Consider the following 14648-nt stretch of genomic DNA (forward strand, 5'->3'; position numbering starts at 1 on the left):
CCCAATTTTAATCACACTTGATAAGATCGACTACGTAAAGCAGAAGTAGTAACGTGCTGTACCGTAGACACGAAAAGAAACATGACAATGATAACACAAACCAGAGAGGGCTAGTCTCTCGCCCCACACGAGCAGCAGCCTGACGTGATTTAGCAGGGGACCTGGGCTAATTGTAGGTGTGTATAGAAAACCCTAGGGAAACCAGTCCAGGTCATTTTAAAAGACATGAAAAACAATAAGGCAATAGTGAAGATAAAATTAAACCATGTATCAACCAGAGAAAGGCAATTATCATATGATCTCCCTGATATGAAGGATTTGAGAGGCAACGTGGAGGTTTTGGAGGGTGGGGAAGGAGAAACAAGATGGGATGGGAGGGAGACGGGAGGGAGACAGACCGTAAGAGACTTTTAATATCAGGAAACAAACTGAGGGTGGCTGGGGGGGACGGGGGAGGAGAGGGTTGCTGGGTGATGGACATTGGCCAGGGTATGTGCTACGGTGAGTGCTGTGAAGTGTGTAAACCTGACGATTCACAAACCTGTGAATTCACAAACCTGTGAATAATACATTATATGTTATACATTATATAATACATACATTAGTTACATATACAATAATACAATACAATACAATAATTAGTATTAGAAAGTAATACCATAATACATTATATGTTAATTAAAATTTTTAAAAAATTAAAAATTAAACCATGTAAATGCTCATAAATTTCAAAGACAGGAAGAAAGATAAAGGAAAGAGAAACCTAGAAACAACTTAAGAAGACAGTGGATTTTAATAGCAATAGGTCAGTGATGACATTATAAATAGATTCCCTGAAGGCATCAATGGTAGAGTCTGTCAATTTCTGGATAATAAAAATTTGGACCCAGCTGCAATGCTGGAGCAAACCCCAGCTCTTAACAAGGGAATTCTAATCTCACTCCTACCGGGAGTGGGGTTCGAACCCACGCGGGCACACGCCCATTGGATCTTAAGTCCAACGCCTTCACCACTCGGCCATCCCGGTGGCACATGTAAACATTCTTGTCAAAATTACTAAATTAGAATTTATTAGAATTCTTGTCCCTGGAAGGTTATGAATATACCTGAGAAATCTGTGACCAGGCTTCCTGGAGGGGAAAAAAAAAAAACAAAAACCAACTAACAAAAATGTCTATGTTCAACAACTAATCACTAATTTGTACCATACATTACAATGGGTGTTAGGGAAAGACTAACACATCCCTGATCTTGCAGACTTGCATTAAAATGAGAAATATTATTAAAGAAAAAGCGCAAAAAGAAAGAAATACTTTGAAAGACAAAAAATAAAAGAAAAAGAATACTCACATTGTCAGATTCAACTCACTTTATCTCCGCTTATGCTCAAGGGAAGACCCTTGTCTTAGTGGATTTGGAAAGAAAACCAAAAAGGAAAGGGAGTGGAGTAAGAGACAGAGAGAACGCAGCCACATGAACTGTGCCTCTTAACTCTCCAAAAGGTGGTCTCTACCCTGCTCACTTCTCATCAGACAACACTGGTTTGCCTGCTGAATCTAAGCCCCCATTCCAAAGTCATTGAATCTGACTGTCCAGGTGAGGGTTTGGGGTCTGGAACCAGAGAACAGTCGATATTGAGACAAGCTACCCTTGGAGTAAGTTTAGAAAACCCCACCGCACACTTACGGAGTTTGGAGTTTAACACGTGATACTGGTTTAATAAGGACGTATCCTAACCAAGGGTTCTAACTCTCCACTAATGACATCTCTTTCCTGAGTACCTAGTATGTGCTAGGCACTGGGTCAGGTGCATATAATCTACTCAGGCAGTAGTAAGACGCTGTCCAGACACTTCAGTCGGGACTGAGATTAAGAACTTATTAAAACAGGTTCCAGATATGCATTCGGGGGTTTGTACTGAAAGTCTGTGGGGGCTTCTAGAATCCCCAACAGTGTTCTTTTTTTCCATATTCCTGCCAACCCTTGTTTGTTCTTATCTTTTTTATAATAACCGTTCTGACAGCTGTGAGGTGAGAGCTCGCGGGGGTTTGCATTTGCATTTCCCTGATGACAGCGATGTTGAGCATTGTTTCATGTGTCTGCTGGCCATCTGGATGTGTGCTTTGGACAGATGTCTCTTCAGATCCTCTGCCCACTTAGTTTGTTTGTTTGTTTGTTTGTTTGATATTAGTTGTGTGAGTTCTTTATGATTTTTTTTGGATATTCACCCCATATCAGACATATGGTCTGCAAATATTTTCTCGCGTTCCAAAAGTTGCCTTTTTATTTTGTTGATGATTTCCTTTGCTGTGCAGAAGATTTTAATTTGATGTAGTTCTGCCCGTTTATTTTTGCTTTTGTTGCCTCAATTATTCTGATTCTTAACACAGAGTAGAATTATCTATAGAATTTATAAAATATACTGAAGTAGAGAATGTAAATACCTAAATGTGAGAGGTAAAAATTAATAGAAATGTAGGTAGAGAAATGTCTTTGTGACCCAGAGGTCAGAGAGGACCTAAACAAAAATTCTAAGCACAAAGAGTTGGTATAGTTTACTTCATCCAGATCAAAATCATGTTCAATAAAGACCACAATGGAAAGGTCAGTGGACACGTGTGAGGAAAGTGGAAGATATCTGAAGTATTTAATGACAGCTTCATCCATCTCATGTAGTAAGAAGCCATGGAAATCAGCAAAATCAGGCAGAAAATTCAACATAAAATGGGTAAAGAATAGGACCAGGATGCTCATAAAAACCAAGATAAAGAAGAGTCTGAAAAGATTAACTGATTTAAAGCAATTGATATTATTAGTGCTGCATGAAAATGCAAAATAAAATGAGATATTACACTACCAACATAGAGTTTGAAGAATTAGAAGCTTGGATGCGCCCATTATTGCAGAAATGAGGATATCAGAACCCTGCTGACGGAAGTTCATGAGGAAGCAGCCATCCTGGAGAGCAGTCTAATAACTTTAACTCAAAATTAATCAGATCCAATGATCCAGATATTCTGCTGCTAGGTGTATATGATCCCCACTCCTCATCATCTCCCCCAAATCTCAGAAAGTCACAGATCGAGTCATATGCGGATATTAACTGCAGCATTATTTTTGGTCCTTCAGAATCAGGCTCAGCCATGCCCCCATCATTGATGATAGGTAATAGATGATCGGTAGTAGACCGGTAAGTGTGGTAAATGCATAATAATAAATATTATGATACCATGAGATGTAATAGACCAGATGTTCTTGTAACAACACTAGTGAACCCTAAAAAGAAAGGCTTTTTAAAAGATACCTAATGAAGTTCTTCCCTTCATTACAGGATTATTCTGCTCCCTGGTCTTCAAAATCCTACTGTTGCTCCCATGATTCGTCTTTTTGTCCTTATACATTTATGCCTTCAAACATCCCTAGTCCTCTTTCCAACATAGGTTGGGATAGAGAGAAAGCAAATGCTGTGCTTATTTTCCCATAATTATAATCAGGTCCATCTCTGGCTGACTATGATTTTTCATCACTATTGAACCCAAAGGGTTCCTAAAATTGTGGTGATAGGGAACCACCATTTATATTGGGATCAAAATACTAAAGAGGCTAGGGAAGAATTTTTTATGTCAGATTTCCCCATTTCTCATTTCACCACTGACCATTTCAATGTAATGAGGTCAAGCTAAAGCAATAAATGTCATTTAGGACATAATCAGAACTTCATTTGCAAGCTGTTTGCTACTTCTGATGACGCTTCCTAAATTCTGACACATGCTGACTGGGCTACCAGTATCCTTTGCCCATGAATTATTTTTTTCTGCCTTGTTTTTTAAACTTTCCCAAACCCATTCAGGAGATTTACTTCTTGCTGTCCATCTTTGCATGAGCACCCTCCCCCCCATCTTTCCTTTACAAACCTCAAGAAGGTGTCTTATTTAGGAGTGTTAATAGCAGGTGTGTGAATGACTCTCACCGCCACCAAGATCCCGACAGGCTGCCAACGGGAGAACAAACAAACAAACCAAAAAAAAAAAAAAAACAAAACATGGAAGAGGGTGTCCTGCCTGATGAGATTTCAATTCTCCAGATCCTTCAGCTTCCAAAAGAAAAGAGCCTGTGAGGTCGTTTATCCCCCTGGCAGGGAGAAGAACATTTGATAGGTTCCCTCCCCCAGGTAGTTAAAAGAAAGTGAGCCCAGCCTGTCCTGGAAAGAGGGTTTGTCCCCTGGAAAAGGCCACTGGTAGGGATCTGGCCATGTTCACTTCACCTGTGGCTCGCCATCGCGTGGTCCAGAGACAAGTGTCCTGGGCTCGCTAGTTGGTTCTGGCTCCTACAGGACAGTTTTCAACCACCAGAGAAGGGCAGGGCATTTCACACGGTCAGGGACAGCAGCCTATGACAGATTAAGACATTTCCCAGGAATCTGCCTAGAATCCCCCGCCCCCTCGTGTCTGCAAAGTAACTGAGGCTGTGGGGGAGACACCGGCCTGGCTATGGATTGTCCAGCTCCGATATCGTGGATGCTAAGAATGGGAACGTGTAGAGGGAAACAGCGCCTGCGGCAAGGATGCAACTTCAAGGGAAGGATAAATTAATTGGAGATTAATTTTAACTAATTCCGGAATGAAAGACCTCGAAGTGCTGTGGGTTTCCGTAGTGTAGTGGTTATCACGTTCGCCTAACACGCGAAAGGTCCCCGGTTCGAAACCGGGCGGAAACAGAGTGTATCACTTTTTCCATAAATTCTAAATTTTGTTCCCAACATTGTCTACCTCAATTTGCCTACTTTTCTGCCAAGTTTCAAGGTTCGTGCTCCCTTTGCAGCTCAAAACTCTAAGTTACAAGAATGACGTTACAGAGCAGGAGCAGAGCTGAGACGGGCTCCCTCTCCCCATCAACCGCTGATGAGGCTGCATCTCCCGGCGGCGTCGGAGAGGATTCTGCGCTGCGCGGCCGGGACCGCTGAGCGAGGCCTGGTCCGGCCTGGGGCAGGAGCGACGGGGACCAGCCCCAAGAGGGGAGCGTGGCTGGGGTGTGCAAGGCGGGTCACGAAGCCCGCTGCGGCCGAGCGAGCCGAGCGGAGAGTCGTTCCGGGGGAGGCCGACAGGTGGCGGAAAGGAGCCCACAGGTCAAGGGCCGCCTTCTTAGGCCATTGCTGCAGGACTGCGGCCTTCCCTCTGGTAAAACAGGAGGACGCTGGATTTCAAGCAGAGAAGTGACTCCGCGGGTCTGAAGCTTTTTAGAAGGACCCTCTGCCAGACCCGCTGTGTGGAGCGAACAATGGAAACAAGGACATCTGTGAGGTCCCTTTCATCTTGCTGCGGGTCAGAGAGAGAGGAGGCTTGGACAGGGTGGTAGCAGTTGAGTTGGTGAAACGCAGTTACAGTCTGGATGTATTTTAAAGACAGGGCAAAAGGAATTCCCAATAAAATGGATAGGAAGAGTGAAAAAAGTGGAGTCGGTAATGACTTTGAGGGTTTTCTTCGGGAAGGACGGAGTTGCCATTGACTGGAATGGGGTAGACTGGATGAAGCAGCTTTATGGGGGAGGAATGTGGGAGCTCTGTTTCAGACGTGCCGACGTGTAGATGTCTGGTATAAAACACCCGGGGTAATGCTAAGCAATCAGTTGACTATGCAAGCCTGGAGTTCAATGGAATGGTCTAGACTATAGACACAAGTTGGTGAGTTGTAGTCATTAAGCCATGAGGACAGATGAAATCACCAAGAAATGAGTGTTTATAAAGAAGAGGTCCAAGGACCAAACCCTGGGATATTCCATTATAGAAAAGGGTGGGTGAGAAGAGGGGAAACAGAGGATATTGGGAAGAAGAAGACAAGGAGGTAGAAAGACTACCAGGAATATGTCTTGAAAGTTAGATAAAGAAAATATTTTAAGAAGGATGAGTTGCCTATGGCCCTTAAGAAGTCAAGGACTTAGAAGTGATGATTAATTTTAGACATTTAGAGGCCATAGAGGAAAGGGAGGGAGGGAAGAAGGAAGGAAGGTCGAAGTAAAATGCTGAGAATATAAATTAACCACAAACTTATCAATAGCCACCAGAACTGATTTTAAACCAATTCAGTCTATCAATGATAATTGTTTTCAAGGCAATGAATCACCATCAACCCCTGCCTTCTGAAGTCAGCCGGTCAGAGACGGATTCACCTCAAGAAACAGGCCCTTTGAGTGCTAAACAAAGAAGAGCATCTCTCCCCAAAATCATGCTTCCGAAGAGTATACCAACCCACTCAGCCCCCCGAAGTCCTTGCTTCCGTGAGCCTCCTCCCCAAAAAACATCTTCCCTTGGCTCTCTCAAAGGGCCAGAGCCCACCCCGCCTAGCTCTCCCCCTAAGTGAGCTTTGGCTCCATATTTCAAGTTTTGAGTGATGGTTTCGTCATCCTTTAAAAATGCAACTTTGTCAAATCTGAAACATCTACCTTTCTTTTTTTTTTTTTGCTGGGATTTTATTTTTTTATTCATTTCTCATTTCTGATATCCTTGCGTATCCTGTACAATAATGTGGCCTTTACAGCCGCGTTATCTTGTCATAGATAGACTCGGGCGGGTGTTTGTCCTTCACACGGGTGTGTTAGTCAGATTCAGCAAACAAAATGCCAACATTGAAAACACCCTCTGACAGAAAGCTTCGCACACTCACTCCACAAATACTTACTGACTGGTCAGCTTAGGTTCAAAACTGTTGTCGATCTGAGAGATCCAGAAAAAAGAAAAACAAGAACTGTCTTTGTAGGAAGAAATTCTGGTGGGAGCAAACAGGTAAGGCTTTAAGCCACTTCTTCTCAAGATGGTGTTCCTTTTTCTTTCCTTCCCCCCACCCCCGCCTTGGAGAGGGGGACAGAGAAGGTGGGTGTCACTGCTGAGGACTAAGAAATAACGTGGACATTTAACCTCAGTTTTAAGTTGGAGAGCCTCTCCCCAATGCCTGCATCGAGTGCGGCAAAGCTAATTTTATTTAAACACAGGAACTAACGCCTTACTTGGACTGTCTGGGGATCAAATCCACAACGTCAGTGCTAGCGGCACCTTCTGCCCACCTGCGCTAACAGCCACCTGGCCAGACCCTCTTCCAACTTAGAAAGTAAAAAGTTGGGGTGCGCGCGAGGCTCAGTAGGTAAAGCATCTGCTTTTCGCTCAGGTCATGATCTCAGGGTCCTGGGATCGAGTCCCACGCTGGGCTCCTGCTCAGTGCGGAGTCAGCTTCTCCCTCTCCCTCTGCCCTGCTCTCTCTCTCTCTTACACACCCGTTCACTCTATCTCTCAAATAAATAAATACAATCTTAAAAAAAAAAAGTAAAAGTTTGTTGGCATTCTTGTGTTCTTTAAAACTAAAGGAAATCCTTCTCCTTTTCCAAAAGAGACTTTTTAAAGGGTGGTGAGACGGGGGCTGGGCTAAGGAGCAGAAAGAGGGAGATTGGGAAGCAGATGGGGCAGGACTGGGGCAGGGACAGTCGCCCAAGCAGAGAAAACAGAAGAGAAGAGAGGGCTGAGGACGTGCGAGGGGGAGTGAGGAAAGCGGAGCGAGAGGGCAGGGCCAGGGCCGGGTCCCGGGGTGTGTACTCTGGAGGACAGAAGGCAGAGCAGGCCTAGAAGCCGGGAGGCTGGGGGACAGAGGGATGGGAAATCCAGGCGCAGCGAGCCAGGGAGAAACGGATCTCAGGGCAGGTCTGCAGGCCTCCACACGCCCTCTCCCGCGTCGCTGCCCCGCTGTGGTGGCTCCCACAGACGCCTGTCCCAGGAGAAGCGTCGGGAAAGAACCCGAGCTCCTGGCCACAGGCTATAAGTGTGAAGGCCGCGCGGGGACCCGGGTGACGGCCGAGCAGAGCGCCCAGAGGCTTGCGCGGACGTCGGGGCACCATGGCCGGCAGCGCCGCCCTGTGGCTGGGTCCCCTGTTCCTGCTCTCCCTCGGGGCGCCCCCGGCTCCAGGTAGGAGGACGCCGAGGGTCAGGCAGGGTGTCCCAAGGGGGCCTGGCCTGACTCCTTCCGGGTCCGTGTCCCGCAGCCTCCCTCCTGAGGCGCCTGGGGGAGCACGTCCAGCGGGTTCAGGAGAGCTCGGGCCTGAGCCTGACTTCAGGCGCAGGGGCTGGGGCGCTCCCGAAACCGGGGTGGCTGGAGCAGCCGCTGGACCCCTTCAACGCGTCCGACAGGCGATCCTTCCTGCAGGTGAGGCCGGGAGAAGGGAGTCCCCCGTCCCCCGCCGCCCTCCTTCCCTAGCACTGCCCCCAGCCCCCACATCCCTGGTCCCACGGCTCATCCTCTGCCCTCTGTCCGCGCCCGGTGGCCCTCTGAAGAGAAAAACGGGACAGAAAGGGACACATAAATAAACACGTACCACCAAAAACATAAAGAAAGAGCCAGAAGGGAAGGAGGCTGAAGTGAACCGGGAAGAAAGGAGAGGTCAGGCCTCTCCAGCCTCTTTCTTCTTCCCCATCCCACCGTCAGCGGTACTGGGTGAATGACCGGCACTGGGCCAGCCCGCATGGCCCCGTGTTCCTGCATCTGGGGGGCGAGGGCAGCCTCGGGTCCGGCTCCGTGATGAGAGGTAAGAAGCGAGGATGGGGGGAGACGCCGCTGGGGAGCTGGTGGGGCAGGGGCGGCTTGCGGGCCCCCCAACCACACACTCTTCACAGGGCACCCCGCGGCGCTGGCCCCAGCCTGGGGGGCCCTGGTGATCGGCCTGGAGCACAGGTTTTACGGCCTGAGTGTGCCCGCTGGGGGCCTGGACGTGGCCCAGCTCGCCTTCCTGTCCAGCCGGCACGCGTGAGTGACTTGTCCTGGCGGGATGGCGGGTCCGTGGCTCAGCCTCCCTGCATCTTGTGGCCCCTGCTTCGTTGTGGCGCGGCCTGAAGCAGACCCCTGGGTCTCTGGTTCATGTTTTCTTCTCTTTTTCAGTGTCTTACACTTTCTCTCTGGAACTCTGGATCTCTGTCCTCCCTCTCTTTCTCTCAGGCACACTTGCCTCCCTCCCTGTGTCACTGCAGCCCGCGGGTCCAGACCCCGGCGACTGGTCCCCGGAGAACACAGCATCTCCCCTGGTCTTCAGCTTCTGCCCCAGCCCCACCGTGTCCTGTCCAGACCCGGCGAGGGTCACCCCCTCGCCAGCGTGTCTCACAGGTCGCTCCTCTCGCTTAGAGGAAACAGGCATTTTGCGGTGGCCCTGAGGTCGCTGTGAACCCTCCGACACCTCCACTTTCTCCCGCTCTCTGGGCTCCAGCTACGCAGAGGCCCTGCCGCTCTCCGGCCTTCGGAGCACGCTTCCCTCCCCAGGGAGGGGGCTACCCCCCCCCCCCTTTGTGCAGCTCCCTTCTCCCTCGCCCCCTCCCGGACTCCGTGACGGACCCTCCCGGTCCTACACCGGCTCCGCTGTTCTCCACTGCCCCCCGCAGGACTGATCTGTCCCTTTCCCACCCAGCGTCTCTCGGCCTTCCTTGGGCCTGCACCCCTCCCGGACCCCACCCTGGTGTTTCTTTCTCTCGGTCTCTCCATTTCCCACAAGCGATGCCGGTTTCTAGCGGACGAGGGATGCGCTCACTGTTTCCGAAAGTCCGGGAAGAAAGAAAAACACTTGGGATAGGAAAGAGGATGTGAGACGCATCCCAGAACCTCTCTTTTAATTGGGTCTGTCCTTCCTCCGGTGGCTTCACCCGCTCCAGCCTGGGACTCCAAGTCTTCCCGAGTGGCTCTCCCTCTCTGCTCGGACTTGTCAGATTTCCACTTAAAACGCCTCAGAGATTTTTCCTCCCCCACGTAGCCCGGAGGAGGGGCGGGTGGGGCCTCCCCTGGCCCAGGCTGAGAACGCGGGGCGCGGGGAGCCCTCACCCCCATCCCGGGAGAAGAGCCCAGGCGTCCAGCCACACCGCCCCCCCCCAGTCCCGTCTCTGGGTCCTCCCCCGCGCTGGGAGGGAATCTTCGGGGACTCCCGGCGAGGAGGGCCCACCGAGCCTCCCCTCTGCCCCCAGGCTGGCAGACGTGGCCTCGGCCCGCCTGGCACTCGCCCGCCTCTTCAACGTGTCCGCCTCCAGCCCCTGGATCTGCTTCGGAGGCTCCTACGCCGGCTCCCTGGCCGCCTGGGCCAGGCTGAAGGTCCCCGGGACTCTCGGGGCGGGCTGGGGGGTCCCCTTCGGAGGACAGGGGTACCCGGTCCCGGTTAGCTCCCCACCCCCCACGCACTCCTCTCCCCCCCGAGGAGCTTGTCACCAGAGTCACCAGAGGGTGGGGTCTTGCCTAAGACCGCAGGACGCGGGAGTGACGCGGGGGGCGGAGTGTGGGGTCCCCGGTCCCTGCGCCCGCAGGCTGACGGCTGTCCTCCCGCAGTTTCCCCATCTCATTTTCGCCTCGGTGGCCTCCTCCGCTCCGGTGCGGGCCGTGCTGGATTTCTCGGAGTATAACGAGGTCAGGACGGCGGGCGGAGGGTGCGGGAGGGGTCCTCGCGCGGGGAGCCCCCTCATTCCTTCTCCCGCGGCCCCCCTGCAGGTGGTGTCCAGAAGCCTGATGAGCACGGCTGTCGGCGGATCCCCCGAGGTAGGAGATGGGGCCAGTCCGAGGGGGTAGGGGGACGGGAGGCCTTGGAAGGTGGGGGCTAGAGGAAAAGGGGGAAGCTTGCAAGGTGCGGGGGTCTGAGGGCGGCCTGAGTCCCAGAAGGTGGGCTGACTTTAGAGCGCTGGACGGAGAGGTGCGGCTGGCACGGAAAAGCGGGGCGCCCCAGCAGGGGCGGGGCTGATGCGGGGCGGGGCCTGGGGGGGCGACACTCTCAAGGGGGTGAGGCTCCACACGGGGCTAGGCGGTGGAGGGCGACCCCATTAGGGGGGTGGGGTTCCGCGCGGGGCGGGTCCTATCAGGAGGGAGAGGCTAGCGGGGCGGGGCCGCGGGACGGCAGCCGCTGGGAGCACCGTCGGGGGCGCGGCCTCGGGTGGCCGTTGCGGGAAAGTGGAGCGCCCGGGAAGGACGCGGGTCGGGGGCCAGGAAAGGCGAGGCCCAGGCCCGAGTCTTCACCAACGCGGACCCTCGCTCCCCGCAGTGCCGGGCGGCGGCGTCCGCAGCCTTCGCGGAGGTGGAGCGGCGGCTGCGCGCGGGCCGGGAGGCTCGCGGGGCGCTGCGGGCGGAGCTGGGCGCCTGCTCGTCGCTGGGCCGCGCGGAGGACCAGGCGGAGCTGCTGGGGGCGCTGCAGGCGCTGGTCGGGGGCGCCGTGCAGTACGACGCGCAGGCGGGAGCGCCGCTGAGCGTGCGGCGGCTCTGCGGACTCCTCCTCGAAGGCTGGAGCAACCGCAGCCGCTCCGCGCCCTACCACGGGCTCCGGCGGGCAGTGCAGGTGAGCCGCCCTGCGCACGGCTTGGTGCGGGGGAGGGGGGACAGCCGGCATGGGTGCCTGCTCCTCCGCCAGACCTTGGGCCAGCGTGAACCCTTCTGAGCTGTAGTTCCCTCATCTGTGAAACAGGGATGAGACCTCCGGCCCCTCTAGGAGGTGCAGTGAAGTCCGCCAAGGGAAGCATGCAGTTTGCAGGTGTTAGCGACTGTGACTGTTGCCCATCTTGTTCTGTCCACTTCCCCGGGACTGCAACAGAGTCTAGCGCAGAGCAGAAGCTCAATTAGCATTTACAGAAGGAAGGAGGAAATGTAGTAGAGCCAGGGATTCCAGCCTCGGAATCCACAGCTACGAACAGCTCTTCCTTCTCCAGCGCTGTCTGGACCAAATGCTGTAAGAAGGGCTTCATGTATATTATTTCACTGAATCCTCGTGATAGTTCTAGGAGCTAGGCACTGTTTTTATCCCCACTTGCAGATGAGGAAACCGAGGTCCAGGAGATGATCACTTGCCCAGGGTCTCACAGCCATCTAGTACCTCTAACCCACAGGCACACAGGCACCACTCACTCTGACCCCTGACTCCAAGGAGAACTCTGCAGATCTTTGGACTTCTGACCTTTGACTCGCAAGGACCTATGTATGCTTTCTGGCCCTGGGCCCTGACTTGCTGCCTGGACAGGAGGAATGTATGTGTGTATATGTGTATATTGTCCCCTAGGTTGTCATGCCCAGCCTGGGCCAGCGGTGTCTAAGCTTCTCCCAAGCAGAGACAGTGGCGCGACTGAAGGTCACAGACCCCCAGGTGTCTGGTGTGGGTGACCGGCAGTGGTTGTACCAGACTTGTACAGAGTTCGGCTTCTGTGAGTGGCCCACCGCACCCTCACCCCCCAAAACAGCATTCTGTGCTGTGCCCAGACAAGCTGTCTCCTGGAGGGTCCGGACTGATTTTCATTTCGCTGGTACAACTGGCCAGACCGCTGTGCATCGTCTAGCCTGCGGGTGTGGGGCTAGAGGATAGACACTCCACTGGAGTGTGCACGTGCCCTGGGCCCTCACATAGCTTCTCTCACACAAGCCCACCACATGGGTGACCATCCCTCCAATCCGCACTTCATCCGTGTCCCTGTCCCAGGAGGGGCCCCACCATCTCCCGAATTACCGAATTACCGTCTAGAAACCCTGGCAGTGTTTCCCGTGCCTCCTTCCCTTTGTCCCCACAGCCTGTCAGTCCCTGAGCCCTGCCTGTTCACCTCAGCCCCTCTGTTTCCAGCTCTGCTGTCCTGGTGGAGGCCAGCCCCTCCTGCCTCCATCCCTGACCCAGCCTCCTCTCTGGTCTCCAGGTCTTCTTTTCACCCATAAAATCCAATTTCCTCGCCGCATTGAGAGAGATCTTTCTAAATACGACCTTGTCCTTCCTGTGCTCAAAACCCATAGGTCCTAGGGTGGGATGGCCAAAGAAAATACAGGATGTCCATGTCCAGTTACATTTGAATTTCAGATAAACAGTTTTTAGTGCATGACCCAAATATTGCATGGAACATACTTCTACTAAAAAAGTGTTTGTTTCTCTGAAATACGAATGTAGCGGAACATCCTGTAATTTCAATGCTAAATCTGAGTACCGTACCCCAGAGTTCAGATCCTTTCCACATCTCCTGAAGGCAATGAAGATATGGTTTAAAGCGAAGTTCTTGAAGTCCAATTCCATTGTTTCATAGCGATGCGATCTTGTACAAACTTGGGCAAATAACCTGAGCTCTCCACCTGGGCCTTAGTTTTCACATCTGCAAAGTGGGAATAATAACAGCGCTTCTCTCATAAGGTGGTTTCCGGAATTAAGGGAGGTAATATATGTCACATGCTAAGAATAACACTGGTATACAGCAGGTACTCCCCAAATACTTATCATCATTATTATGATGATGATGGCAAGACATTGCATATTTTGACCCCCTAATGTACCAGCTTTCTTGAAACCTCAGGAACTTGGCCTGTACTATTCGTTTGTCCTGGATTACTTGTCTTCCTCTCATCACCCCGTTCACTCCTCACAAGATCCTTCCTCCTCAGGAAGCCTTACCTGATTGCTGGAGCTAAGTCTGCCCCCTGGCCTACCGTTCCACCCCCTCCACAGTTCTGTGTTTCTCCCCCTAGCGCTTCCCACAGTCTTATCATACAGACTTTTTGGCCTGTTGCCCCGTCTGCACTGTGAGCCCCGTCACCTCGGAGCCTGGGACTATCTTGCTTGCTGCTGTGTTCCCAACATTGTTCACAATGCCTCTGAGCATACAAGAGGTGCTCAATAGATGGTGGAGAAAGGAATGAGTAAGCGTCAGGCTAAGGGAGTTCCATGAAGGCTGGAGGGTGGCAGGGGAGTTAGGGGATTTAAGCAAGGGTGGCGTGGTCCAGTTTGTGCTTTGAGCTCCTGTGTCCGTCCCCCCCCCCCCCCCCCAACCCCGCTGCCTGCCCGCAGGCTCCTCTCTTTATGAGGCTTTCTCTTTTCTGTCTTTGCCTTGTCTGGCTCACTCTTTCTAATTCCTGAAGGTTTTTTATCCCTGGCCGGATGCTTTCCTGGAGCCTGTCATGCTCCCTCTGGGATTCCTCCTACCCCAGGGCTTTCACAGACTCGACCATGAACTTACTGAAGGGAGGGTATGGAGCAGATTTGGTCATCACCGGAGAAAGCTCTAAAAGTGATTAGTAAAGGGGAGGGCTGTAGGCCCCAGGATGACAGACTCCTTCCACAGATGTCACCTGTGAGGACCCCAGATGCCCTTTCTCCCGGCTCCCCGCACTGCCCTCCCAGCTGGAGCTCTGCGAGCAGGTGTTCGGGCTCTCCACTTCATCCGTCGTGCAGGCTGTGGGCCAGACCAACGCGTACTATGGTGGCCAGAGCCCGGGGGCCACCCAGGTGCTGTTCATCAACGGTGAGCCGGGCATCAGACCCTGCCCCCTGCATCTGCACCTAGCCGGGGCGCAGCACACCATTCTTCCCTTTCTTGCCAGGGGACACAGACCCCTGGCATGTGCTGAGCGTAACAAAAGCCTTGGGACCCTCGGAGGCAGCCCTTCTCATCCCCGGTGCCTCCCACTGCATGGACATGGCCCCGGAGAGGCCCTCAGACTCCCCCAGCCTCCGCCTAGGGCGCCAGGTATGAGAGCCTCGGGCTGGGTCCCCGGCAAGCTCCTTTGCAATTGCTTTGCAGGTGCCTGCCCTCCGTGGCCAGAGTCTGACCTTCCCAGTTCTCCCCACAGAGCATCTCCCAGCAGCTGCAGATCTGGCTCGGGCTGGCAAAACAGAGCTTGGGGAGCAGTGGGGGCTGA

At 52.7% G+C, this 14648-nt stretch overlaps 1 protein-coding gene and 2 non-coding genes across 3 annotated transcripts; 2 read left to right on the top strand and 1 right to left on the bottom strand.

Annotated features, from left to right (window-relative positions):
• Positions 1–944: 944 nt before the first annotated feature.
• TRNAL-UAA lies at positions 945–1027 on the bottom strand. Its single transcript has one exon. It is a non-coding gene; the product is annotated as a tRNA-Leu (tRNA).
• Positions 1028–4644: 3617 nt separating this feature from the next.
• Positions 4645–4717, top strand: TRNAV-AAC. The gene has a single exon. It is a non-coding gene; the product is annotated as a tRNA-Val (tRNA).
• A 3159-nt stretch (positions 4718–7876) lies between these two features.
• PRSS16 (serine protease 16) lies at positions 7877–14648 on the top strand. Its single transcript, XM_046006117.1, has 12 exons — positions 7877–7946; positions 8023–8183; positions 8463–8562; positions 8651–8780; positions 9980–10103; positions 10335–10412; positions 10494–10541; positions 11038–11328; positions 12043–12184; positions 14072–14251; positions 14331–14476; positions 14580–14648. Exons 1-12 carry the CDS (start codon positions 7877–7879, stop codon positions 14646–14648), a joined length of 1539 nt encoding a protein of 512 aa, XP_045862073.1.

This window comes from Meles meles, chromosome 5 (assembly GCF_922984935.1).
Source record: "Meles meles chromosome 5, mMelMel3.1 paternal haplotype, whole genome shotgun sequence".
Classification (NCBI taxonomy): domain Eukaryota; kingdom Metazoa; phylum Chordata; class Mammalia; order Carnivora; family Mustelidae; genus Meles; species Meles meles.